Consider the following 26,057-nt stretch of genomic DNA (forward strand, 5'->3'; position numbering starts at 1 on the left):
AGCAGTGTGCCCAGGTGGCTCAGAAGTCCAATAACATCCTTGCCTGCATCAGAAATAGTATGTCCAGCAGGAGTATGGAAGTGATTGTCCCCTGTACCTGGCACTAGTGAGGCTGCACCTCGAATACTTGTGTTCAGTTCTGGGTCCCTCACTACAAGAAGGAAACTGAGGTGCTGGAGTGTTTCCAGAAAAGGGCAATGAAGCTGGTGAAGGGTCTGGAGAACAAGCCTTATGAGGAGCATCTGAGCAAAATGTGTTTATTCTGCCTGGAGAAAAGGAGACTGAGGGGAAACCTTATCACTCTCTACAACTACTTGTAAGGAGGTTTTATCAAGGTGGGAGTTGGTCTCTTCCCCCTTGTAACAAGCAACAGGACAAGAGGAAATGGTCTCAAGTGGCACCAGGGAAGGTTTAGGTTAAATATGAGAAACTTCTTCTCTGAAAGAGTAATTAAACACTGGAATAAGCTTCCCAGGGAGGTGACTGAATCACCACCCTTAGAGGTGTTTAAAAGATGTGTAGATGTGTTGCTTAAGAACATGGTTTAAGCACTGGACTTGGTAGAGTTAGGTTAATGGCTGGTAGAGTTAGGTTATGGTTGGACTCCATGATCTTAAAGGTCTTTTCCAACCAGAACAATTCTGTGATTCTGTAATTCGGAGGCCAGAACCTGAGTGAGGGCTTCCTTCAGAAACCAGGCTTGACTTCTTAACTGTGTTTATTAGAGGCAAAAAAACACCTGGACAAACAGTCCCTGATTTCTGTCCCTGTGCCACCTCGTTGTGATATTACTATATTGATTTCTGTGCTGTGTCTGTCAAGAAATTGTTCATATAAGGAGCTCTAAGCAACTAGGGATTTCCTGGAAAGGCCGTTCCTCTGCCTTCGTTCTGCAAGATGCAGCTAATGAAGATGTGTGCTGAATGGGCTTGGGACAAGGTGTGCCTGTAGCAAAGGGAAACTTGCCCAGAAGGCCTTAGGAGGCTCATTCTCTGGTTAACCTTGGCCAGCTAATTAGTTCTGTTTGGCCTCAGCTCTGTGCCTTATCCCTGCAGCCCTGGCTAGGGCTTTGAGGACAGCACGGTGTGGCAGCGCTGCCACCAAGGGCAGCTGGATATTTGCAGCAGCAAGGACAAAATCCAGATTTTATTTTTTTTTATTATTTTTTTGCAAAAGAATTAAATGCTTTCTTTTAATCTGCCTTTGCCTTCAGACAGTAGGTAAAATGAAGGACAGTTCCAAAAGCCATATGCTTGCTTAAAGAAGATACCTGTAGCACTTAATGGGGCCATTTGGCAACTCATTTAAATTAGCAGAGAAAATGCCCCATGCTATTGTGCTGCCAAAAGGAAACTGCACCAAATTAATCTTCTTTCTGGGAAAGAGGGTAGATTTAGATTAAGTATTAGGAATAAATTTTTTCCTGTGAGGATGGTGAGACACTGAAACAGGTTGCCCAGGGAAGCTGTAGATGCCCCATCCCTTAAGTGTTGAAGGCCAGGTTGGATGGGGCTTGGAGTAACCTGGTCTAGTGGGAGGTGTCCCTGCCTATGTAGGGGGGTTGGAACTTTTAGGTTCCAACCCAAACCATTCCATGATACTGTATATCACACTAAAGACCACTCTACAGGAGATGGGAGCTGGATGGGACCCCTGAGGTCAGTCGGTCTCTTCCTTTGTCCTACCTTGATCCTGATAGACATGGGTCTACCCACTCTTGAGGTCCTCCAGGGACAGAGTGGGTAGATCCTGCCATGCTGCCTCTTAAACATTTTTACCTTACTGGTGGGACAATGTCCTAATTTCCATACAGATCTTTCCTGCTGTTTAGATCTGTCTTTGGCTGAACTGCTGCTCTCTCACGTTTACCAGCCCACTGAATCTCTTCATTATCTGCTGTGTCATGGTCCTCTGGACTCTCTCCAGCTTGTCCACATGAAGTGCAGCCTCCTAAGCTGGCCACAAGCCTCACCACAGCTCTGCATCTACTGAGAAAGGTGAGGGAACCGGTTAACGTGCCACAGGCTCTGCTGGGCAGTGTTCGTTCCCTCCACAGCAATGTCCTCCTGTGCAGCTCATGAATCACTGCAAGCAACCACATCCTTCTCTGAAAAACAAGTTGTTCTCTAGAGTGTACTTATGCAGTTGATTAATCCTTCATTAGTGTCTTGGACTTGTCTCTACTGAGTAGCATTTACTTTTTTCAGACCATTTGGACCTGTTAGAACGTGTCCAGAAAAGGGCCACGAAAATGATCCGAGGGCTGGAGCTCCTCTCTTATGAGGACAGGCTGAGGGAGTTGGAGTTGTTCAGTCTGAAATATAAGGCCCTGGGGGGACCCATAGTGGCCTTCCAGCACCTGAAGGGGGGCCTACAGGAAAGCTGGGGAGGGTCTTTTTACAGGGGCTTGCAGTGAGAGGATAAGGGGTAATGGTTTTAAGCTGAAAGAAGAGAAATTTAGGTTAGACATTAGGTGTAAATTCCTCAGTGTGAGGGTGGTGAAACACTGGAACAGGCTGCCCAGAGATGTTGGGGGAGCTCCATCCCTGGATGGGTTCAAGGGTAGGTTGGATAGGGCTCTGAGCAGCCTGTTCTAGGGGAAGGTGTCCCTGCTCATGCAGGGGAGTTGGAACTTGATGATTTTTAAGGTCCCTTCCAACTCAAAAAAATTCTGTGATTCTGTCCTGATCCAGGGAGTGGGGCGCTCATCCCTCAGGGAAAGCCAGAGCGGAGTCCTCAGCCCTCAGCTATTTCCCACCCTTTTCCACACTGCTAGTCCCCATCAGCTTAGAAACCACCCCCTCCAGGCCATTAAAATCATGACACCCTGACAGTGACACATAGACTCAGCCATTTCAAAGCAAGAAAGACTAGAGGTGGGCAGCAGCTTGTTATTTCAACTATTTCCCACCTGCATGCAGACTCAAGGTGCAACAGGGTAAAATTTCTGTCCAGTGCATCAAATAATTTGCTTGCACACAAACAAAACCCAAACAAAGCAAATGGTTTCCTGGCAATGTTTTTAAATGGAATGTCTCATTTCTTGAATTTTGAAACATTGTTTCCTTTTTAAGCTTTGTTTTTTTTGGTTTTGTTGTTGTTGTTTTTAACATGAAAACAAAACATGAGAAAACTAGCCATTTTGGGTTTGACACCTCTGTTTAATCCAGCTGGGAGAACTGATCAGTTTTGTACTTTGTTTTGACTGAAAAATGAGTTTTTTCTCTTATTCTCTCTCAACTAAGAGCTGCTTTATTTAGCCATCATTTCCTCTGCATGGTAAGTGAACTTAAAACCCAGCTGTTTAATGAGATAGCAAGAAACTTCAAAGGGGTGCTACATACATATAGCTAGTTAACATAAGACGCATTAACTCCTCTAATCCTTTTCTACTGCCACCAGAGAGACTGGGATGAAATACTGTTGCTGTGATTGGGTACCTTGGCCTGAGCATCCTCACCACATGCTGCTCACCCACCCTCTGCCTTCAAAATTGGTGGGGTCCAGCCAGGCATGGGGAGCACCTTTTGGTCGATGATCTGGATGAGGGGATTGAGGCACCCTCACTAAGTTTTCAGATTACACCCAGTTGGGTGGGAGAGTTGATCTGCCTGAGGGCAGGAAGGTTGTGCAGAGGGATCTGGACAGGCTGGATTGATAGGCCAAGGCCAACTGTATGAGGTTAAACAAGGCCCAGTGTCAGGTCCTGCAGTTGTCTCCCAACAAGCCCATGCAACACTACACTACAGACTCAGGGAAGAGTGGCTGGAAAGTTGCCCAGAGGAAAAGGACCTGGGAATGTGGATTGACAGCTGGCAGAATAGGGGCTAGTGGTGTGCCCAGGTGGCCAAGAAGGCCAAGAAGGCTTGTATCAGGAACAGTGCGGCCAGCAGGACTAGAGCAGTTCTCAACCCCCTGTACTCAGCACTGGTGAGGCTGAACATCAATTATTTTGTTAAGTTCTGGGCCCCTGTCCTGGTTTGAACCAGGATTAAGACAATTTTCCTTTTACTGATATTTTTTTCCTTCAGGAAGCTCTCTTTTAACTAGCAGCAAGTTTTCCAGCTAGTGGATTGATAACACTGGAATGTTTATGTTACTGATGGGACTGCAAGTTCACTTTGCTCTACTTGTTGAATCTGCAGCCTCAGATGCTAATGGACAAGAAGAGTAGTATCTGCAGCCCTCCTGTAGGGAGGAGTGGGCTAGATGGACAGCAAATTCAGCCAGAGATAGTCTGTATGTATACATACACGTAAGGCTCGGTGTAAGGTTGGAGATCATGGAAGTCAAGCCCCTTTCTGCTTCTTCTTCCCTTCCTTCCTGCCAGTGTCCAGGGAGGACTCTATCTATCCATCACCATTGTTCCCTGGGCTTGTGCATTCCTGACCCCCACAACTCTCCCCTCAGCTCCTGCCTGCTCTGCCGCTCTCTCCAGCAGTGCTCTGGGACATTTCAGAACTGCTCACAGCTCAGGAGATGCCATGGGAGTTGCTGGGGATAGGGGGACACAATAGGGTTTTGCAGGACTCAGGATTGACAATTAAACCAGTGACAATAATGCTCTTGATCCCCTCTCCCTCCCACCCAGGTAGGGAAGGAGAGAGAATAAAGAGAGAGTGACTTTCCAGATTGAAAATTAAACTAGACAGCTTTAATTAAATACTAATGATAAAATAAAATGTACAGTTATATAAAAATATGTTCAGGAATGTGTAAAACCCTATTGCCTCTCCCCACCCCCAGCAAATCCCACGGCATCTCCTGAGCTGCGAGTAGTTCTGAAATGTCCCAGAGCTGCTGGAGAGAGCAGCAGAGCAGGCAGGAGCTGAGGGGAGAGTTGTGAGGGTCAGGAATGTACAAGCCTGGGGATCAACAGTGATGGACAGACAAGAGTCCTCCCGGACGTGGCCATGGACGGAAGAGAAGGGAAGAAGCAGGAAGGGGCTTGACTTCCATGATCCCTGACCTTACACCAAGCTTACATAGATACATGGAATGGAATACTTTGGTCAATTTTGCTGTCCGTCTAGTCCTCCCCTACGGGAGGGTTACAGATATCACAGAATCACAGAATCTTAGGGGTTGGAAGGGATCTCGAAAGATCATCTCGTCCAACCCCCCTGCCAGGCAGGGTCACCTAGAGTACATCACACAGGAACTTGTCCAGGCAGGTTTTGAATGTCTCCAGTGAAGGAGACTCCACAACCTCTCTGGGCAGCCTGTTCCAGCGCTCTGTCACTCTCACAGTAAAGAAGTTCTTCCTGATATTCACATGGAACCTCCTGTGCTCCAGTTTGCATCCATTGCCCCTTGAGTATGACTCCTCTGCTCCTTTAGCATCTGAGGCTGCAGATTCAACAAGTGGGGCAAAGTGACCTTGGCATCTCAGCAGTAACATAAACATTTGTTACAGTTCGACTCAGGATGGACAACTGAACCAGCAACAAAAATGCTCTCTATCTTTTCCCCCTCCCTGCCAGGGTGGGGAAGGAGAGAGAGAATAAGAGACTTTTCTGGATTGAAAACTAAACTACACAGCTTTAATTAAACACTAATGATAAAAGAAAATATATACAATTATATACAAATGTGCTCAGGAATGTGCAAAACCCCTGTTGCCTCCCCCCACCCCCAGCAACTCCGTTAGCTGCAAACGGCCCCGAAAAGTCCCCAACTGCTGCCAGAGTGTAGAGTGATGAGGGTCAGGAGAGCTCGTGCCAGGGGGTCGACGGTGATGGATGGACAGAGTCCTCCCCGGACACTGGCCATGTATGGAAGAGAAGGCAAGAAAAAGCAGGAAGGAAGTTGTCTTCTGTGATCTCTGACCTTCCTCTGAGCTTACGTAGATATATGGAATGGAATATCTCTGGCCAATTTTGCTGTCTGTCTAACTCAGCCTCCTACGGGGGGGGTCATAGATCTCCTCGTAGTGCCTGAGCTGGCAGGGCAAAGACATGACCTTGGAGTCCTGGCAATAGCATACATTCCAGCATTTTTTATCATTCCTAGCTGGAACACTTCGCTACTAGTTAAAAGAAAGTTTACAGAAGGAAAAAAATAATCAGTAAAAGGAAAAGTGGCTTAATCCTGGCTCAAACCAGAACAACATTCCAGTGTTATCAGCCCACTAGCTGGAAAACTTGCTGCTGGTTAAAAGAGAGTTCTCTAATGGGAAAAAAAAAAAATAATAATAAAAAAAACAGTAAAAGGAAAATTGGCTTAATCCTGGCTCAAACCAGGACATTTCACCCCTTATTCCATACCATATATTACATGTAGGCTCTATATTTTACCAAGTGTCAAATTAACGATTTTCCCTCAGAGTTAGAGCTCTGGCTTAAACCTGTCCTGGCTCAAACTGGGACAATAGTTTATTAACAAGACTATAGCCAAAGCCGTAATCTGTTATGTGATTAAGCTATGCAGTGATAACAGGAGTTTTGATACTGATCTAAAGAGTGGCACTGTATAGTAAGGCTTTTTATGTGAACAGAAGGGTTTATGTTCGTAATGGCAGGGTCAGTTTTACCTCTCCATTTTCTCTTAGGCTGAATCTCCCAGCTTTTGATCTAAATGTAATTGTTTCAGTAGGGATGGTTCTGCTGAATGTTTAAAATGTACTGTGGGTGCGTAGAGTGATCACAAACCACTTCCCCACAGGCAAGGTTGCTGCTGCTCCTACAACTAAGGACACTTCCACTCGATCCAAACAAACAAAGTTAATCCTGTGACTAGGAGTAAAGCAAAGAAACAGCCATCCGAAACCACAAGAGCAGGTTTAACAGTAGAGGACCCCATTTTAAAAGTGATGTTAAAAGAACTAACCGAAGGAGCAGACTCTTCTAAAACTGATAACAGAGCAGGCCCTTCTCAAGCAGACAGAAAAGCAGGCCACTCTCAAGCAGATGACAATGATGATCTTGTCCAACCTTTCTCTCTAAAGGAACTGCACCTCATCAGAAGGGACATTACCTGCAATGAAGGTGTGAGCTGCTGCTTTGTTGGCTGCACTGATGCTTTGATAGTAGGGCTCATACCTATGATGTGGACGAAAGAGAAGCCAAGCAATTGGGATCCCTGGCCAGAGATGCTGGCATTGATGGAGCAATTGGTAGTAAGACAGGAAATACCACCCCATGGAATTGACTTCTCTCAGCTGTAATAGATACGGCCATAAGGGTGACAGTGACTGGCACTGAAGCAGAACACCCACTCTTGAGAGAGCCATCATGTACCTGAGAGAATAATTAGCTGTGTGAGAGGTGATCTATGATAACCACAGGATTACAAATCCTGATGACGTTCTGTGTGACACGCCCATGCTCCAGAGGTTTGCGCAGCACCACATGCCCATATATTCTCCTTCATGGGATATTTAGATGACTACAAAAGACCAACTGTGCACGAAATGGCTTTTAAAGCACAACAGTATGGAGAAATGTTTTATGATTCCCACCAGTTCTACCCCTCAGCCATTGAAAAAATGTCTGACAGAAGGAATAAGATGCCAAACAGAAGGGAAGGTAAACCCCAATATCTCCTTAGAGACAATTGGTCTCATGTTGCAGCCATTAAGAGCAGATGTCCTGCTACGAGACAGCAGCACGAGAAAATGGCCCAAGTTGTGCTGGGAAGGTTTGGATTGGATATCAGGAAAAATGTCTCTACTGAAAGGGTTGTCAGGCACTGGAACAGGCTGCCCAGGGTAGTGGTGGAGTCACCATCCCTGGAGGTATTTACAGGGCATGTAGATGTGGCGTTTAGGGACATGGTTTAATGGTGGACTTGGCAGTGCTGGGTTAACAGTTGGACTTTATTATCTTAGAGGTCTTTTTGAACCAAAACAACATGATTCTATGATACTTCCAAGCTGTATAGTATTCTCCAGCAACCAAACTGGAAAAGCAGTAAGATTCTCCTGAGCCCCAGTCCATCTACCCAGAGAACATACATGAACAGGACTATGGAAAAAAAGCAAGTCAGGGTTTCAGCTGTAGCTTTTTATCTGGACAGATGCTTTCCTGCTTCTCCCCACAACTGCAAAATTGGGTCCTGCCATACAGTGAACCACAAAGGGACACTGTCCAGCAGAGGAACAGCAGAAGAATGTATTATTTGGATTTTGTAATAATGGGATTACACACAAATCAGGCAGGTTCTTAAAGACACATCACTGATGTACTCTGATTCACAATTTATCCTCAGAAATAACTTGGGCTACGCCCACTCAGTGAGGCGTAGAGCGGAAAATTTGCAGGTTGTTTGCAGGGAGAAATGAATGGCAGTTCTGCTTTCATCCTGAGAAAAGTCTTTTGTCTTGCTTATGTTCATGTTTTTAATATCCATCTTTTGCTCTGTGTGGGGGTTGCCCTTAAGTCAGTCTGCAAATTGGAGCTGTCTCAGAAATCAGCAGGTGGTTTGGTGAGAGGGTTTAACCCTTGTGTTTAGCAGATGAAGATGTGCACTGGTTTCCTGCTGGTTGTTTTTTCAGCTTCATCCATTTCATTTTTAGGCAGGTGCCTGGCAGTTTCCTGAAATCCTCTGTCCTTCTCTGCAGTGCAGCCACTGATGTCATCAGCAGAGATGACAAAGTGGAACCCCTTCAAACCAGAAAGCAAGAGCTGCTGCTAAGACACTCTCTGGGAGAAGCTCTTGCTCTGTGAGCTGCCTGCCCCACTAGCCTGAATGATTTTGGACCTGTTTGGTTTGGGGCAATCACTACCTGCCTCTGCCAGCCTTTGGAAAGGGAATGCGGTTTGTCAGAGGCCATCAGCACTCGGAGATGTGGGCTGCTTCTGGTTTTGGAGGTGAATCTGTCACCTTAACTCTCTGCAACATGATAGAGGTGGTATGACACAGATAAGAGACAACTTTTACACCAGCGAAAGTTTTTAGCAGATAAAATTACAGAGCCTGTGTTCTAGATAATATATACTGTGTGACCTAAATTATGTATGTTTAAAATAGGATTCCTCTCTTCTTCCCCTAGATTCCTGTTTTGGAGGGTACCTAAAAGGTATAGGGGAAATCCTTCTAGGAGTAGCTAAACACTCCCGCTCAGCCTAAGAACTTGATGTGAAATGTAAACAAAAGCCTTTGGTGAAATGTATTCTGGTGAGGAAGGGGAGGGTCCAGGAGAGTCCCCAGGGCTTTTCTGGGGACAGTTGGCCCTTTGTGTTCCCTGGGAGCAGAGCCAGCCTGACCAGAAGGTCTCTAACAGAGGAGATGTAACCGGAGCCAAGAGGGAGAATGGGCTTTCTCGTTCAAGCCCTCACACTCATGTGTCCAAGGCAGAAGAGACTCCACACAGCAGATTTCACAGTGCTGGGTGGCCTCACCCCTTCCTAATTTGATAAAGAGCAAAGGAAGATCCTAACACATGCGGTGTACTGGAAGGCTCTTCTAGATGTGTCACAGGGCCCATCCCAAGTGCCTCCCAGTGATTTCTCTGCCTACTTCGTTTCTTATGGACTTGCAAAAGTTCATCCTGTGGCTCTTCTGCCCTACAGTGCAGTACAAGGGCTTGCAGGGTTGTTAGATTGAACCCAGCAACATGGCCACGGAGGGGAGAAGTCAGGGGTTGGGAGTGAGTACACTGTACTTACTTGCAAGAATGACCATGTCCATCCCCCAAAATATACTCATAATCCAGCCAACCATCACGATCGCCGTCAGGACCTGAATCAGAGCAGCAGCGATGTTCAGCCAGAAGACACAACAAGTGTGCCTGTCGGGGAGGTCAGTCCGGGCTCCGCACAGCACAGTGAAAGCAGATACAAATGTCCCTATGGAGAGACCAGAAACAAAATGCCCAGTGAAAGGCACGACTTTGTGACAATTTCCTTCCTTGAGACTCAGTTCTCATAGGATCCCACTTCCTGTGCTCCCATTCCAGCACAAAAAGCTGGAAACACTTTACAGAAGGGGGAAAGTAAGCACAGCCACATCTCACTTAAACATGCAACTGTCTCCCATTGAATAACACTGATAGATAAACTTAAGAACCAGGACAGAATAAACACTCTTTGTGTTTTGGCTCCTTCCCCACCATCCAACAGTAACCACTTAAGCTCTGTAGGCAGTTTACAAGGGAGTGCTGTGTGTCTCTGGAAGTACCAGTCTACCTTTTTTCTGTCTTTTGGCTCTCCTGGGGAGAATATTTACTCACAGAAGCTCTAAATGGGAAAATTGTACCGAGTTTGAGCAGGACTGGCTCTAGAAAGCTGTATGGGTCTGGCAGTCTGTTATTATTCACAAATACTGCTCCAGAAGGAGCACATAAACACGCACAAAATAAAGGGTGCTAATGTGCCATTGCACCTTTGTACAACACTTCTCCCCATCACAATTTTTAACCTGAGATCATGTTTAATAGAGCAGAAGCAGCTAAACCAGTGCTGAGGCCAGCTGACCTGGCACTGTAGCTCTCAGCTCCACCTGAGACCAACTTAAAAAGCCAGCAAACACCCTTCAGGCTTCCTAAAAAAATTAAGGTGAAGGATCTTGTTGATGTATGAAAGTTAAAGCTGGGGGGGAGGAAAACCTACACCACAGCAGCCTTTACAAAGATTTTTCCTGGATTTACCACATTAATGTTGGCAGGTATATGAGGCAGATGTTCTGGATGTGCTGAAAATGCATGAGATGTGCTGGTTCTTGCTTGCATGATTCAGAAAAACTGTGCAAGACTAGTAATAAGGACTACACTTGTTTCCTTGGTATTATAGTGAATGTGGTATACATTGGTCAAGACATCCTTGGCTCCTAAGTGTTGAGAACTCATTTTTATAATGTAGTTTGAGGTCTAAAGGAGTTGTTTCAGTTGTGGAGGTGTCTCATTCTTGGCATCAATGTATATGCTAAGCTGTAGGCCTTTGGGTTATGATGAGGGGAAGAGAACTACTAAATCTTGCCCAAGAAAGGTCTATAGCAGTATCTGCTGATACTGAAAAACCTTCCTCTGCTTAGGTGGGTAAAGTTGGACTGTGGAAAGGATACGATTAACACAATAAAATGAAGTTGTAAAGTGTTAACACCCAGGTTGACTATCTGCTGAAGTTTCTTAAAGCAGAAAATGGTTTGTCTCCTTGCTTGAGAAAACAGATGGAAAATGAAACCCCCTGGAAGTGTTCTGACCAGTGCAAGTCCTCACCAGTGTCCCCCCTTTCCACCTGGCTGGAGCTTACTAGGATGTTGGCTGTATCAGAGGGAACCTGCCAGCACAAGCGTTATCACCTAAGCTATCTGAGTGCTCTTTTTCACAGCTTATCGCAGCAAACAGAAAAGCCTGGTCCAGAAGAGCATTTGATGTACCTGTGTGTGAACTATCATGGGTCTTCACCATGCCTCTTCTTCCCATGGCCAGCTCAGTGCATCACTCATGCCGTGAATGTCTCTGGCTTGCAGCAAAGGTGGAGGTGTGGCAGGCTGCAGGGTGTCCTCCTGGGGAAGCTAACCATTCTCAAATATCTGGGCCCAGCTCCATGGCCAGATGTGCTCCTCTGCCAGGAGTTGTGTTCTCACTCAGCTCCCTTGCAGGCACTTAAGGGAAGATACAAAGCCACTCAACATTCAGCCCCCTTTGAAAATAGGTGCACTTAAATACAGCTGTGCTCCTGAAGCAGAACATACAGCTGAAGAGTCTGTAGCCTTCTCACCCCAAGCAGCCTGAGAGAGCTGAAGAGTTCATGCTGCTACTGGGATGGGGCCAGTGTTTAGTACAGAGGCTGTAATTTACACAGTGATTTTTCACCTGTCAGGTGCTGAACTTGTTTATCTTGAAATATAAAGAATGCAGAGATGGCAAGACTGCAATACAAGGCTGCAGCATCACCAAGGTTTATGTGTCTTGGCCAAGAGAATGTGCAACCCAAGTGTCAGTAGCATTCCTTACATACTCTTGAAGTTCATTTCAGCCATGAAAGTAAGCCAAGACTCAGTGCAATTACCTGGTTTTCTTTTGGAAATAATGGTGGTTTAGACCAACATCTCAAAAGCTTGGGTTTTAGGCTAAGCTCTCCTCCTCTTTCCAGTATCCATACTGGATAAAGCCTACTCCCCACCAAATACAGTGCAAGGGCACTGGAGCAGATAGCTAGCTTTGAAAATTTGAAGTGTGGGAGCAGTGCGCAGCTTAGAAAACAGGAAGCTTGCTTCGTGCCAGGCAGCACCTCTCGGACTTGAAAATCTGAATCCCACGTGCACAGGCCAGGCATAACAAACTTTGCTGCAAGTGGGGAACATCAATGATGTGCAAAACACCTGGCAGCAAAGCCACGGCTTGCAAATGCCAGGTCTCATGGGCAGGGCTGGTGACAGGACCTGGGCAAAAACAGCAAGAGCCAAAGGATTGGAGAAGGAGAAAAGGAAGGGAAAGAGGAGAGATTGGACACAGTAAACATGACAGGACCTAGCTGTTGCCATGGGTTTTTCTTCGTGGCCTGCTATTAAAAATGCTTTGTTTAACTTCTGCCAGCACATTTTTATTTTCCCCTTCCATATTGGAAATATGTCCAAAGCAAGTTCTGGCTCCTTCTGGTCCATTTGGCCTTGACATGGACAAAAATACACAGTAATTTGACATGTGAGAGCCGGTGCTTGCAATTCTTGTCTCCACAGGATTTGTTCCAACTCCAAAGTCTGCAGAAGGCTGGCTGTGTATAGGACTAGCTTTCTGGTTTCCCCATGTACATGAAAAATATCCAGCATGTCCCAAAGTATTATATGCTCGTGACTAATCACAACTGCTTTAGTACATGGCTGTAGCTCCAGCACTGAGCTCTGCATCTATTTGTTATTAGTGGGTTCGCATCGTGTGGTCACAACAGACACGACAGTGTTCATGTAGCATCTACAGAAGATGGCCCATGTGTAAGTAAGGCAGCACTGCCTTTACATAAAAAATTAGATTTTTCTCAAATTTAATGCTTTAGAAAAATGAAGTCTTCTGAAAACGCAGTGGTTTTAACATGAACTCAAACATTTTCACAGGCTTCCAAGGCAAAAAATGCACAGCGAAATCTTAAATTACATGGCGGGGGGGTGGGGGGTGGGTGTTGCTGCATGAACATGAAGTGACTTACTAAAGCTTTAATTATACATGGAGCCATCAGCATTATTTTTACTCTGCAGCACTGCAATGTTTTGAACACTGAAAAGCAGCCACCCATAAATAGTGAGATTGTGGTACAGCTTGTTCCACTGCCAGACATTCCACAATCCTTGGGTGAAGTTTTCCAGTCTTATGGTTTAAGTCTGACTTGTTGCTTAAAGTTAAGGGTGTGCTCGCTGTTTTTGAGATTGAATAACTTTTGCTGAATGGCAATGCATGGCTCTGCTGCATAACCCATGGAGGTGGAGCAGACCTCAGCCTTTTGCCCAGAATTATTTTTGCAAGTTGGACCTGCCTGACACCCAAACTAGTTTTTTTCCACTCTTGTATAAAAGATGTGATCCCAGACTGGCACTATTGTGTTGCATCATGCTTTATAGTAGTATGAACCATTGGGGAGAACTTGTGATTTCCCAGAAGTAAAATGGGGGAAAAAACATTGCTACACAGAAACTTAGACATAGAAAATGGGAAGGGGGCACCAAGCAATATGTAACAACTACAGTCACAGAAAATTAATTGCTTAAGATAAAGATAAGCCCATCTTCACTACAAGTATCATCTTTTGCCACACTTTGAAGATAACATACCACAAAGAGAAACTGCCTCTCATCACGGTGTCTTAGCTGACATTCAGGTCAACTTTGAACACAATAGCAATCTGTCGCTTACTCCCAGCTTCTTTCCAATGTAACATTACTACACCTTCCTTCCCAACCTTTTCTGGCTCCCATTTGGGTCACTCAAAAACTCCTGGCTGTCCAAGAAGCACCAAAGTTACTCTTTACACTTGTCCTGCTGACTGTGGCAGTATACAGGGATGCTTTGCGGGATGTTGGTCTCATCTCCCAAGTAACAAGCAATAGGACAAGAGAAAATGGCCTTAAGTTGTGCCAGGGGAGGTTTAGTTTGGATATTAGGAAAAATGTCTTTACTGAACGGGTTGTCAGGCACTGGAACAGGGTGCCCAGGGCAGTGGTGAAGTCATCATCCCTGGAGGTATTTACAAGGCATGTAGATGTGGTGTTGCAGAATGGCTTGAGCAGCAGGGCCATGGGCCCCTGCTATCTCCTCGAGAGGCCTTGAGAGTGTGGCACAAACAGCAGCTGTACAAGCAATCTCTTTTTTTAGCCTAACACAAGTATAAACAATCTCTGTTAGCTTAAACTAACTCAAGGACAAGGTAGAGAAGTAGAATGATAGAAAACAAGGAAGAACCCTGGAACTCAGATGTGTGTTATTATCCAGTAAAATCACTGCAAGTAGTTGCCGTCCAGTGAAATCACTACAAGTAGTTACTATCCAATGAATTCACTATGCGTGGTTACTATCCAATGAACTCACTATGCGTGGTTACTATCCAATGAATTCACTACATGTAGGTTTGGAAAAGGGTATAAAAGTAACACTGTGTATTCAATAAATCGAAGCTTGCTTTATCAATCACATTGATTCTGGACTGCTTGCTTCCCTCGCCGCCGGCAATGTGGTGCTTAGGGACACGGTTTAGTGGTGGACTTGGCAGTGCGGGGTTAATGGTTGGACTTGATGTTCTTCCAACCAAAATGATTCTATGACTCTATATAAAGAAGTCATCCTGTGGGCAGATCGAGCAGTCTAGCAACTTGAGCTCTGCATAAACTAATCTGCCTTGCTTCTTGTTAACAGCTAGACTGGCTTGCCTAAAGCTAATACAGTTCCACAGTAGTGCTCTGCAGTTGGTAAGGCAGATGTTTACTGTGAAGCAGACCACAAGCTGTCTGCATGTTACAGACATGGAACAGAGAGACTAAATGACATGTTCCTTGTTCTGCTACTAGCCAGAGGCTCCAGGATGCAAAGAACCGAGACACTGCAGCCTTGCTTCTGCTTGATACATACTTCTTTATTTGCTAATGGAATGAGGAGAGAATTTTAATTAATTTGCATACTTAATGAAGCATGCCAGCATTGAGAGAAATAATGTAATTGTCTTCCAATTATAACAACAAACATAACAGACAGCAAAAGGCACGACCACCATTTACAGCATAAAGTATGTTGCTATAAGCTCATCTGCTGTAAGTGGAAGCATTTCTGCTGCTCTGTAGTTTTATCAGCAACTTAAAAGCTCTGTTCCATGGAAACAGCTTTAGTTGCTGGTTTATCTCTGCTGTCTCCTGCCATGTAGAGCTCTCTGTATTCATACTGTCTACTATTAAACCTGATGAGAACTCTACCTTGCCCTCCCCTCTTCTCCCACCAGCTACGCATTAACAACAGCTCAGGTGCTTTGCCTTAGCTCTCCTGGTTCCACCTGCTGCAGAAGCCTGAGATCCAAGTGACAGAGGAACCAAGGAGACAGAAACAACTGTCCACTAAAATATCTTCTATTTTTAAGACTATGATCCTAATTCACAATTCTAAAGTACCAAAGATCAAATTTCTGTTTTCCTGATGTACATCTGGAAACACACTTCGAGCCATTCCATTTTATGGCATTGAAATAATTTGGCTTTTCATACAAACTTTACAAAGCTGGAAGCTTCAGTAGCAGAATGTCTGTAGAGACCCCCTCCTCTGTTTGGAGTGGTCATTGTAGCAGGACACTCCATCTCTCAATATGCCAGCCTCAGTTTCCCTCTATGATTCAACTGCTATTTGTCTCTCAGTTTTTCAGGCTCAGGCCTGAAGTGGAAAGATTCCCATGAGCAAGGAGAAGGCCTAGAAACTCTGAGCTGGTAACAACCTTGAAAGGTGCAAACAGAGGCCAAGCTGACATACATAACACCAACTGCTCTCTGGTGTTGAAGAAGATGGAGCCCAGCCTAGCCACAGCTAGGCCTGAAATGGAGATACAGTAAGAATGAACATGGCCTTCGTGGTTTTTTCTACTGTTTTCCTTTTATTCTCTAATGAGAGATGTTGGAGGTATGGCTAAACAGCTAAATGACAGCAGTCAATCCACTTTAGTCTATAAAAGCCTGGTTCCATCTTTGATCAGTGGACTTCCCATACACTTTCCAAGGAGGTTGGTGGACCTTCTCCTCTCCGGTGGGGATGCCTGCCAGAGAGATTAATTCTTGAGAATTAAGATATACCCAGGGACACCCAGCTGCAGCTGGGCAATGGTGAGAGATATGAACTCCATTATTGACCTTATTAGCAAACTTAATGTTAAGTAATTTTCACAATTAACTTTTTAATAATATACTGTCCTTTAAAATTGATGAGCAATGTTCTAGGCCTAGTATAAAACTTGATAATAAGTAAGCTGCTGGCATTTTAATGGTTAACCTTTATTGTTTGATCTAACTATAAGTAGTAAATTTCATTGTTAAGATACCCTTTGCATTCAAACTTCAACTTCAGATCCAGTCTCCCAATTTCCCTACAATTTGACTGTACTTGCGCCTTCTACTTTAAGGAGTTAAGACCCCAACGTTACATGCAATAAATCTTGTTCAGTGCATATACATCTCATCTGCCAGCTCATCCCATTCGGGACAGCCATGAAACCATCTGTAAGGAAAGCTTCTTGACTTTCCGATACCTTTAGTTTCTAAAAGGCCCCTGGACATGAGAGCTGCCTAACAGTGGAAAAATAACTCGGAGAAGGCTATGGTTTCTCAAGAGCTTTCACAAAGGCCCTTGCCAATTATACAGTGATGAACTTAAGTTTATTCTTAATTGTCTGTACCAAGGAAAGCTCTTTCTTGTCACGCACAGAGCAGGAGGCAGGCGTGTGTGACCTTCCAGTCCCAACTTCCATGCTGGTCTAAGGGCTCAGAATGGCACTCAGTGTTTTATTGGGTGAAGCCAGCTCAAATGCTTGCTTCTTTTCCTGCCTCTGCACCCCCTCAGGTTAATCAAGTGTCATTAGTGCCCACATCAAGGTGCTGTAATTCAGCAGAAGGAAAGCAGCCGGCTAAGGGCAGCAGAAAATTCTCACCTCTCCTGCCTGTCTGTGTTCAGCCAAGCAGCCACAGCTCAAGGTGAGATCTGCAGCTCCACTGCCTCCTTCCTCATCTTTTTCATCACTGCCTTCCCATTAATTTAGTCCTTTGAAGCCACCTGACTGCATTTCTTCTGCTCATCGAAGGATAAACTACTACTAAGATCCACGGAGCACTGAATCTGAGCTTGCTGTGGTGCCCTGGGGTCCCTAAGTGTGAAGAGAAATCCTGTTAATTAGGGACTACCAAGACACAAGACAGAATTAATATTATTATCAAGTTAGATGGGCATGCAGAGCAATTAGAGGTTTTGATACAGATCAGGACAGCTAAAATGAAGTGTAATGAAGTGCACTGGCCTCCACAGTCACCCCAAAGCACAAGTTATCTTTTAAGTAGTGTAGGGATGTAAAACAAAACTGACATAAATGTTCAGAGATCTGCAGTGAAAAGTGTGCAAGAGACTAACAAAAAGACCTTTTTTAAAATCCAGAAAACTCAGTGCATGCATTTTATGAGCCAAAGCATCTTAAGCAGGAACTTAAAGGGGACATGACAGCTGCACTCCATGGCCTGGAGGGGCGGTATTGCCCAGTTGTCCCGAGAGTCTGGAATATTATTTGGGAGACCAGAAGGCAGTCCTGGCTTTATGGCTACTTGCTAAATACTTCTGAAGGTGTAACTTCATTCTTCTAGCACTGGAATAACGTTATTATGCTGTTAACACCACTACTTCCAAGTGTCTTTTTTATTTAGATGGAACTTTTCCCAGTAAATTTACCATCTTTCATGCCCTTAACACAAGAGTGAGGTATTCCTGCTTAGTGCTACTGTAAGTCAAGTAGTGACCAGGTCTTGCTTTTAAAGGACTGTTTTCACAAAAGCACTGTTATTTCTTACATGAAAGGAAAAGCACTCTACCTACTAAAGCCCATGTGAAGTTGCTATTTTACTCATGCACGTAAGATCTGAAATATTTAGGAGATAAGACTTTACACTCTACATCTGCTTTTGTTGCCTTCAGGTAATTCAGACAGATAGCAAACAAAAAAACTTCATTTCATTATAGTTTACCTAATGGATAATATAAAGCTGTCTTAATCCTATTCAGTAAAACCATAGGGGGCATTTTTTACAGCTTAACTTGTAACCATTTAAACTGAAATTTCCCAAACTAGCACTCCTGAACTACAGATTCAAATGCAAAAAATTCTGTAAAAGAGTAGTGCAAGATGAGGAGGACAAGGACTCATGCAGAACTAGGCTAAACCCAACCCATGCTCTCTTTGGCAATGGAATTGTAGAGGTGAAGCACATAGCCAGAGTGAGCCTCTTTGCATGACCTGCTGTCTACAGTCTAGCTTCTATGGGGAAGAAGATCTGGAGTCTTCCAGAGTCTTTTTGGCTTCCCATGAAAAGGTCCCAGTGAGACCAACAAAACAAGTCTTTGTTGTCAGCAGAGAAATGAGCTGTGGTACCTTATGCCTGACATCACACCAGTGCAGGCTCTATAAATAGAGTAGGCTGGAGTGACCCATGACTTTACAAATTCTGTGAACGTGAGCACCAGCCAAGACAAATTAATTTAGCCCAGCTAGCATAGTTTCCAAAAAGGAAGACTTCTTAATAGGGGGAATAAAATGTGGAGATTTTGAAGGTCTCTGCGCTGAATTTGCACCAGCAGGTATGCTGCAATATTGTAGACAAGAACCTGAGGAATGTGCTCTGTTTTAACCCACTTGGAGGAGGGACTCGATGACCTTCAAAAGTGTCTTCTGGCCTCAGCTATTGAAATAATATTTCAGTAACTTAAAACTATGCAAGGCTTAGCTGATCTATCTCAGCTTGTTTTCCCAGAGCCATGTCCTTCTGCCACTACACAGCTAACAGGTCCTGAATGTAGGGCTTTTCATGACTCTTCAATTTATTTTTGAAGAGATGTTCTGGTTCTTAAGCATCAGATGCAATCACTCTCATTGCAATTGGTACACCAAAGCAGAAAGAATGCTTGTGAGTTGCTGGTCATGCCAGAACAGGTGAACTTCAAGTCAACAGACCACTATGAGAGTGACCCTCCTGAGCACGTGCGGTCATATAAAACATGTCATCCAGCCTCTGAGGGGAGATGCCTAGTAACCAAGGGAAAATAGTGCTTTATATAGAAATGCCTTCTTTCTTAAATAGTAAAAGAAATCTTGACTTGGATAAGATCATCCTTGCTGCAGGGTCTAGTTCTTTTTTTCTTGAAAGCAAAGCCAACGGAAACACCACAGCTTAGCTCAGCAGGACAGAAATATAGACAAATACCTGGGTCCTGTTCAAGAGCTGAGTTATCCACAAACAGTTAATGCCACTTGGCCAGCCAGGACATGTCCAGCAAGGCCTGGGCCTCTGCAGAGCCATGTAAGTGGGCTTGTGGAATTTCACCTATGGTCTTTTCATCTGATTGCCCCTAAACACCTCCATCTCTAGTTCTTGCATTCTCAATTTGCAGGACATAGCATCCAATTTACATTCATTTCCATTACAGGACAGATTTTCCCTTTACCAAATAATTTCCAATATCTGCCATCTAGCTACTGGTCAGCATTAGCTAAAAATGTGTATGCATTTACAGATATCACAAAGAAGTAAGTTCCCAGCATCTCAATATAGCACATAGTTATTCTGAATGAAATAGGAAAACTAATACCTCTATTATACAACAATTGAACGATACCATTCTTCAGAGGTTAGAGAAGATTTATATGGAGTGAGATGTACTAGAGAAAGTGTTAGACAAAGAGAAACTGTAAATTATCATAATTTCATCTTGCCTGACGTTGTTTATAATTCTCATGCTTAATAGGTTACAGTGGGGTTAGGGAAAATAGTAAAATGGTTCAACTCTTGTTATGCAAGACTGCTGGAGGCACTTACCTAAATATTAAAGGGTGCAGCCAAAGTAAGATTCACGCAGTTAAATGTCCTTTCTTGACTTACTAAAAAGCCATCAGACTGGGAGCAGGGGACCAACCCTGACACCCAGCGCTGACACAGCAACAAAAGACTTCACAACCTAAACAAAGACATTGTTTCTCTGCTTCTGTATGTCCTCCAGCTGACAGACTGAAGCTCCCTATGGTCCATTCTTACCCAGATTTCCATGGTGTTTTCTAAACAGGGATGTTGTTTTGGGAGGTACCAGTCGTGGAGAGGAAAGGGAAATAATGTTTGCTGTTTGTGTGCCAGCGAGGGCCAGGACCTTGTGGTAGGCAATATATGAACCATAGAAGACTCTCCCTGCAAAACAGGGAGCTCATAGTGCAGTTCTTGAATATCCCGAAAGCTACTCCTGCTGTATCATCACAGAAACTGGCATTATGCGCTGTCTCTCTCAAGAACCCGTGAGTCTCTGGAGCAGCTCAAAGAGCCTCATAACATTCAACCCCCAAGGGCCACCATTTGTACCTTGCGTGGCTCCCCTGGTTCAGGACTTTGGAGCAAGCAGCAGGGGAAGCTGATAAATGCATCTGCTTGGAAATAAGGGGTGGGTGTAGAGGGAAAACACTTATTGAAGGATTTATTGAAGGGTTATTAATTTTCTGTTGGTGTTCTTTTCCTACTGCCAGAAAATACATCTATATTGCACCCAGATTCATCTCTGGCATAAATCCACTGCCTGCCACAGAATTACACTGGGATTAATTCAGCTCATCAGGTCTAACCTGATCTTGGCAGCAACTGTGCAAACAGCAGAAGGACAGTTCTTTTAAATAACAGTATCAGGCCATGGCAAATATTATATGCCTGCTGCTCTGTGTGAGGCTGATGAATCAAATCCAAATATGAACTTGAACAGGGCTAACATAAATACGCATCCATGCAATTTGGGCAGAATTAAAGATTGTAGAAAATAGATTCTATATGCATACACACACTTTCCTAACTGTTTAGCAAGTCCGTCATGCTGTAGGAGGAACAGGCTCTGCTCTGTAGAGCAGCTGGTGTTGTTCTCCTAACTCCTAGCTGAGCAGCACCACAGTGCCTGGTGATTCTAGCAAGCTCTCCCGTTTCATCTTGTGCCCAGAAGCTGTGTAGCTGGTAGACCAATTATCCAGCTTCTGTAATCTCCCAGCTTCTGAAAACTGATTGTGCTCTAAGCTAATTTCTGCCTGGATTCACTATATCAGCAGCATTCACACCATGATATGAATTCAGTTTTTGAGACCGCACATCTGAAACTAAGGTGAGAACTATGCTTCACCCTGCTACAAAAAAAGGCCTCTTGAAAGTCTCTGACCTTAGCAGCTGAATGAGGTTTGTGCAGGTCCAGCTGTGTCTCCACCTACACTAACTACCTTCCTCCATCTCTTTGCCCTGTAAATGGAATATGACCTCAGTTTCTTCCTCTTTCACAAATGGAGCTTCTGTCCCCTCTGCTGAAACTGTTCTCACCGAGGTCTACAAAATACCTGGGTGAGTGTCAGGAGCTTTGTTCCGTGTGCAGTATTTCTGGTTCCTGGCTGTTCTGGAGTGTATTAGGGGCCCTCTGCTTTCTGACATCTTACGATCTCCTTTTTCCTACCTTGTTCTCAACATTTTTCACTTCACTTTATCATCTTTCTCTTTCTGTTTCATGGAGGCACAGACTCGAGCCTCTGCAATTCCCTTTCCCTTTCTGTTCCCTCTATACCATGGCTTCTTTAAATTTTATCTGCACAAGAGCTTCCATGTACCCTCTCCATCTCCATGCCAGTGACTCAAACTTCTGCATATATTCAGGACACTTCTCCCATGTCCTGCCTTGTCCTTCTGGTATCTCTGCTTGAACACACTCTTATCCTACCTTGATGACAGCAAACTCAAATTCCATTTCCCTGTGTGGTCAATATTTTTCACTGATGACACCACCAACCACATTTCCATCAATCATGCTCGTAAGTTAAGAGAAAAGGAATATAATGATGTATTTAATTCCTCCCTCTTCTTTTCCCCATGTATTCACATCAGCTCAAATACTATTTCTTTTTCCTCTCTTGCATCAACATGTTTAAAGTTTTTCTTTCCTTACATTCACTTCAATCACTATAGCCTGCTCTCCCTCCACAGCTTCCTGTTACACACAGTATTAAATGTTTTCCACTCTAAGATTTTACTTTTAGAGGTGATGAACATCTGTTGCTGTTGTCATTTATACAGCCTGCAACATAAACCTCCTACTCTTTAACTGGAGATCTGTTGTAGTTCTTGTGTGACACAACGTAACTCATTGCAACAATTTATTTCCGTAGTTAAGAAATGTACCCATCCATATCAGGAATTTACAAAGGCTAAATCAGTTAAATCACTGTTGTGTTATTATTTTTTCAGTTGTTTTTTAAATAAGCTAATGAAGGGGTCAGACACTTTTCTTACACATGTAGATACTGGTAGTTCTAACCACCAAAATGACAGAAGGCTATACTTTCTCCTGCCCTAAGTCAATGAATACTAGTAGAAATCATGTTGTTCACTAACACAGACTGTGGCGAGTCCCTACTATTCCTGCATCCCCTCCCTTAAAGCATGGGCTACTGTGTGTTCTCTGAAACAACGGACCATTAATATACTGCTATATACCACAGTACCCTCTTCCTACATAGAAAATTCCTTACTCTTCTGTGCTAATCCCTACAGGTGCTTGAAGTGGATTTCTACAGTCATTAGGGGCTCCTACACTTAAGCATTAAATAACTCCACATTTCTACCTCAAATAATTCATTTTTCTTCCATTTTAGTGATAAAAGCATAGCATTTTTTCTTCCCTCGAATTTTACACAATTTCTAGTACAGTATTGTACAAAAGCCACAATCTGACACATTAGAGCTATTCTCGATATTTTATTGTGCTTGCAGTGAAAAAAACACCCATGTATTTTTAGCTGACTGTGCTACATGGAACAATCTCATAGTAGAAACCTGTTATTGTCATTCAAAGGAACATTTGTTTGATCAGATGCAGTCATGAAAAATTACCTTAAATTTTACAATTAGTAACTTCTGTCCTGTAGCTGGTCCTTGCAGGGAAAGGCAATAGCAATTTGGCACATAGGACAGCAGGGGAGAAGTTTAGGTTCAAGATCCACAGGAGGACAGTACAGACAAGGGACTCTACAGACAGATAGGATTAGCTTCACTTTCACAAGCCATGGTACTCATGGGTGACTTCAACCACCCTGACATCTATTGGAAGGACAACTCTGCAAAGCACAAACAATCCAGGAGGTTCCTAGACTGTATGGATAACAATTTCCTTCCCCAAGTAATCGAGGAACCAGCAAGGAGAGGTGCTATGCTGGACCTTGTTTTCACCAACAAGGAAGGGCTGGTGAGGGACGCTATGCTAAGCTCAAGAGCAGCCTTGGTTGTAGCGACCGTGAAATGGTGGAGTTCAAGATTCTTAGGGCAGCAAGGAGGTTTCACAGTCAGCTTACTACCCTTGACCTCAGGAGAGCAGATTTCAGCCTCTTCAGGGATCTGTTCAAGAGAGTGTCCTGAGATAACATCCTAAGGGGAAGAGAGGAAATTTGGATGAATTGATGGATTCATGAATGAAAGTTGGATTATATTTTAAGGATCACCCTCTCCAGGCCCAAGAGCTATGAATCCCAAATAAGAGGAAATCAGGTTAAAACTCCAGGAGGCTGGTGTGAATGAACAAGCAAATTCTAGAAAAACTCAAATTTAAGAAGGATGCATACAGAGGGTGGAAGCTAGGACAGGTACCCCACCTGGAATACCGCATACAGCTCTGGAGCCCTCAGCACAGGAAAGATATGGAGCTGTCAGGGTCCAGAGAAGGGCAACAAACATGATAAAAGGGCTGGAGCACCTCAGCTATGAAGACACACTGAGAGAGGGAGGGCCTGGAGAAGAGAAGGCTTCGGGGGGACCTTATAGTGGCCTTCCAATACCTGAAGGGGGCCTACATGAAAGATGGGGAGACTTTTCACCAGACAGTGTAGTGATAGGACAAGGAGTAATAGTTTTAAACTGGAAGAGGGTAGATTTAGGTTAAATATTAGGAAGAAATTCTTCACCGTGAGGGTAGTAAGGCACTGGAATAGGTTGCCTAGGGAAGTTGTTGATGCCTCCTCCCTGGAAGTGTTCACAGCCAGGCTGGATGAGGCTTTGTGCAGCCTGATCTAGTGGGAGGTGTCCCCACTTGTAGCAGGGAGGTTGGAACCTGATGATCTTTAAGGTCCCTTCCAACCTTAACCATTCTATGATTCACTGAGAAGTTCCTAGGGGTCATGCCTTAGTTCTCAACTAGATGACTGTCCTGGTTTGAGACAGGATGAAGCCAATTTTCCTTTTACTGTTGTTTTTTTTTTTTTCCTTCAGTAAGCTTTCTTTTAACTAGCACTATTGTGTTTTAACTAAGACCGATAAGAATGGAATGTTTTTCTAACTGCTGGTCTCCAAGGTCGCATCTTCACTCTGCTGGCTCAGACACTACGGGGAGATCTATGACCCCCCCCGTAGGAGGCTGAGTTAGACAGACAGCAAAATTGGTCAGAGATATTCCATTCCATATATCCACGTAAGCTCAGAGGAAGGTCAGAGATCACAGAAGACAACTTCCTTCCTGCTTCTTCCCTTCTCTTCTGTCCATGGCTGGCATCTGGGGAGGACCCTGTCCATCCACCACCGTCGACCCTTAGGCTCGAGCTCTCCTGACCCTCATCACTCTCTGCTTTCTTCAGGGATTCTTCAGGACTGTCCGCAGCTCAGGAGTGCTGTGGGAGTTGCTGGGGGTGGCGGGAGGCGAGAGGCTTTTGCAGATATCTGAACATATTTGTATATAATTGTATGTACTTTCTTATATCATTAGTGTTTAATTAAAGCTGTGTAGTTTAGTTTTCAATCCAGCCAAGTCTCTCTCTTTTTCTCTCTCTCCTTCCCTACCTGGGTGGGAGGGGGAAGGAATCAAGAGCATTGTTGTCGAACCTGAGTCAAATGGTGACAACAACACTCCTTGTGTAGAGAACTAATTTCCACATACAGTAAATGTACTGGGTGTTTATGTCTGGGGTAAGCAAAATCAGAATCATGGCTGGGCCTGGGGTGTAGGTGGTGCAAGCTAGCCTAAATACATGATTCCTGAAGGATCACTAAGCATTGAGTGAGATGGAGGATGCAGAGCTCCTTGGCAGTTCCTATTGTATTCCCCTGCAAGAAAATAGAGGCAGCCCAAGACTCTTCAGAAATTTTTGCATTTGCCTTTGCCTGTTTTGGGCCCAATGCTCTCTTCCCTTTCCAGAAAGAGCCTCAAAACCAAACTGTTCTTGCAGAAATAGAACAAATATTGCTTCTTAAGCTCCCCAGTAACTCTGTTTGCTCTTGGAGGGAGCTAGGCAAACATAAGCTGCCATCAGGATTGTATACAGTCTTTTGGCTGGATGTTTGGAAACTAAAGTGATGCTTTGCACAAAGCCCACCTTGCCTTGCCTGAGAGATGATATGGCTGACAGCAGGATATTTCAAGCCAATGCATGTGCTAGTAACTATGGGTCACATGGAACTAGCTCTTCTTTTTGCCCATCTGACAAAAAGCAAGACCAGATTTGGGGTGGGATGAGAATGGGAAGAGGATTGGATGGAGTAAGACAGTGTGATCAACACCCTTCTCTACTAATACTGATCAAAATACACAGAGAAAAAGGTCGGTCAAAGGCTACTACAATTACAATTTGTGGGTTAGGAAGTCCTTAAATCACAGAATGCCTTAAGGAAGAAAGGAGTATCAGGAGAAGGTCCTGGCACATTTACTGACGCATTGGCTGGCTGTACAAAGCAGAACCTGCCTGGTGCTGTAGGGAAGTTCAGTCTCATCAGTGCTAGCTGAATGGCAAGTTATGCAAGACAGGCAAAGTCTGTGCCACGCATGTCATCCATGTGAAACATCACAACTGTAGATCTGGGATTACAGCAATAAAATCTATTGGAAAAGTGCTGTTTATTTTCCAGTTGGTGAAGATTAAGAG

General features: G+C 44.2%; 1 protein-coding gene across 3 annotated transcripts in view; it reads right to left on the reverse strand.

The window, feature by feature from the left end:
- Nucleotides 1–26,057, reverse strand: part of STUM (stum, mechanosensory transduction mediator homolog) — a 135,882-nt gene that overhangs the window by 99,830 nt on the left and 9,995 nt on the right. For all 3 annotated transcript variants that reach the window (XR_007889169.1, XR_007889168.1, XM_051616154.1), the window contains exon 2: nt 9,609–9,788. Coding sequence is in view for 1 of the 3 variants with exons in the window: in XM_051616154.1 (XP_051472114.1) it covers nt 9,609–9,788 (180 nt within the window). In the remaining 2 variants the exon portion in view is untranslated. The remainder of the gene's footprint in view (nt 1–9,608; nt 9,789–26,057) is intronic.

Source organism: Apus apus, chromosome 3 (assembly GCF_020740795.1).
Source record: "Apus apus isolate bApuApu2 chromosome 3, bApuApu2.pri.cur, whole genome shotgun sequence".
Lineage (NCBI taxonomy): Eukaryota > Metazoa > Chordata > Aves > Apodiformes > Apodidae > Apus > Apus apus.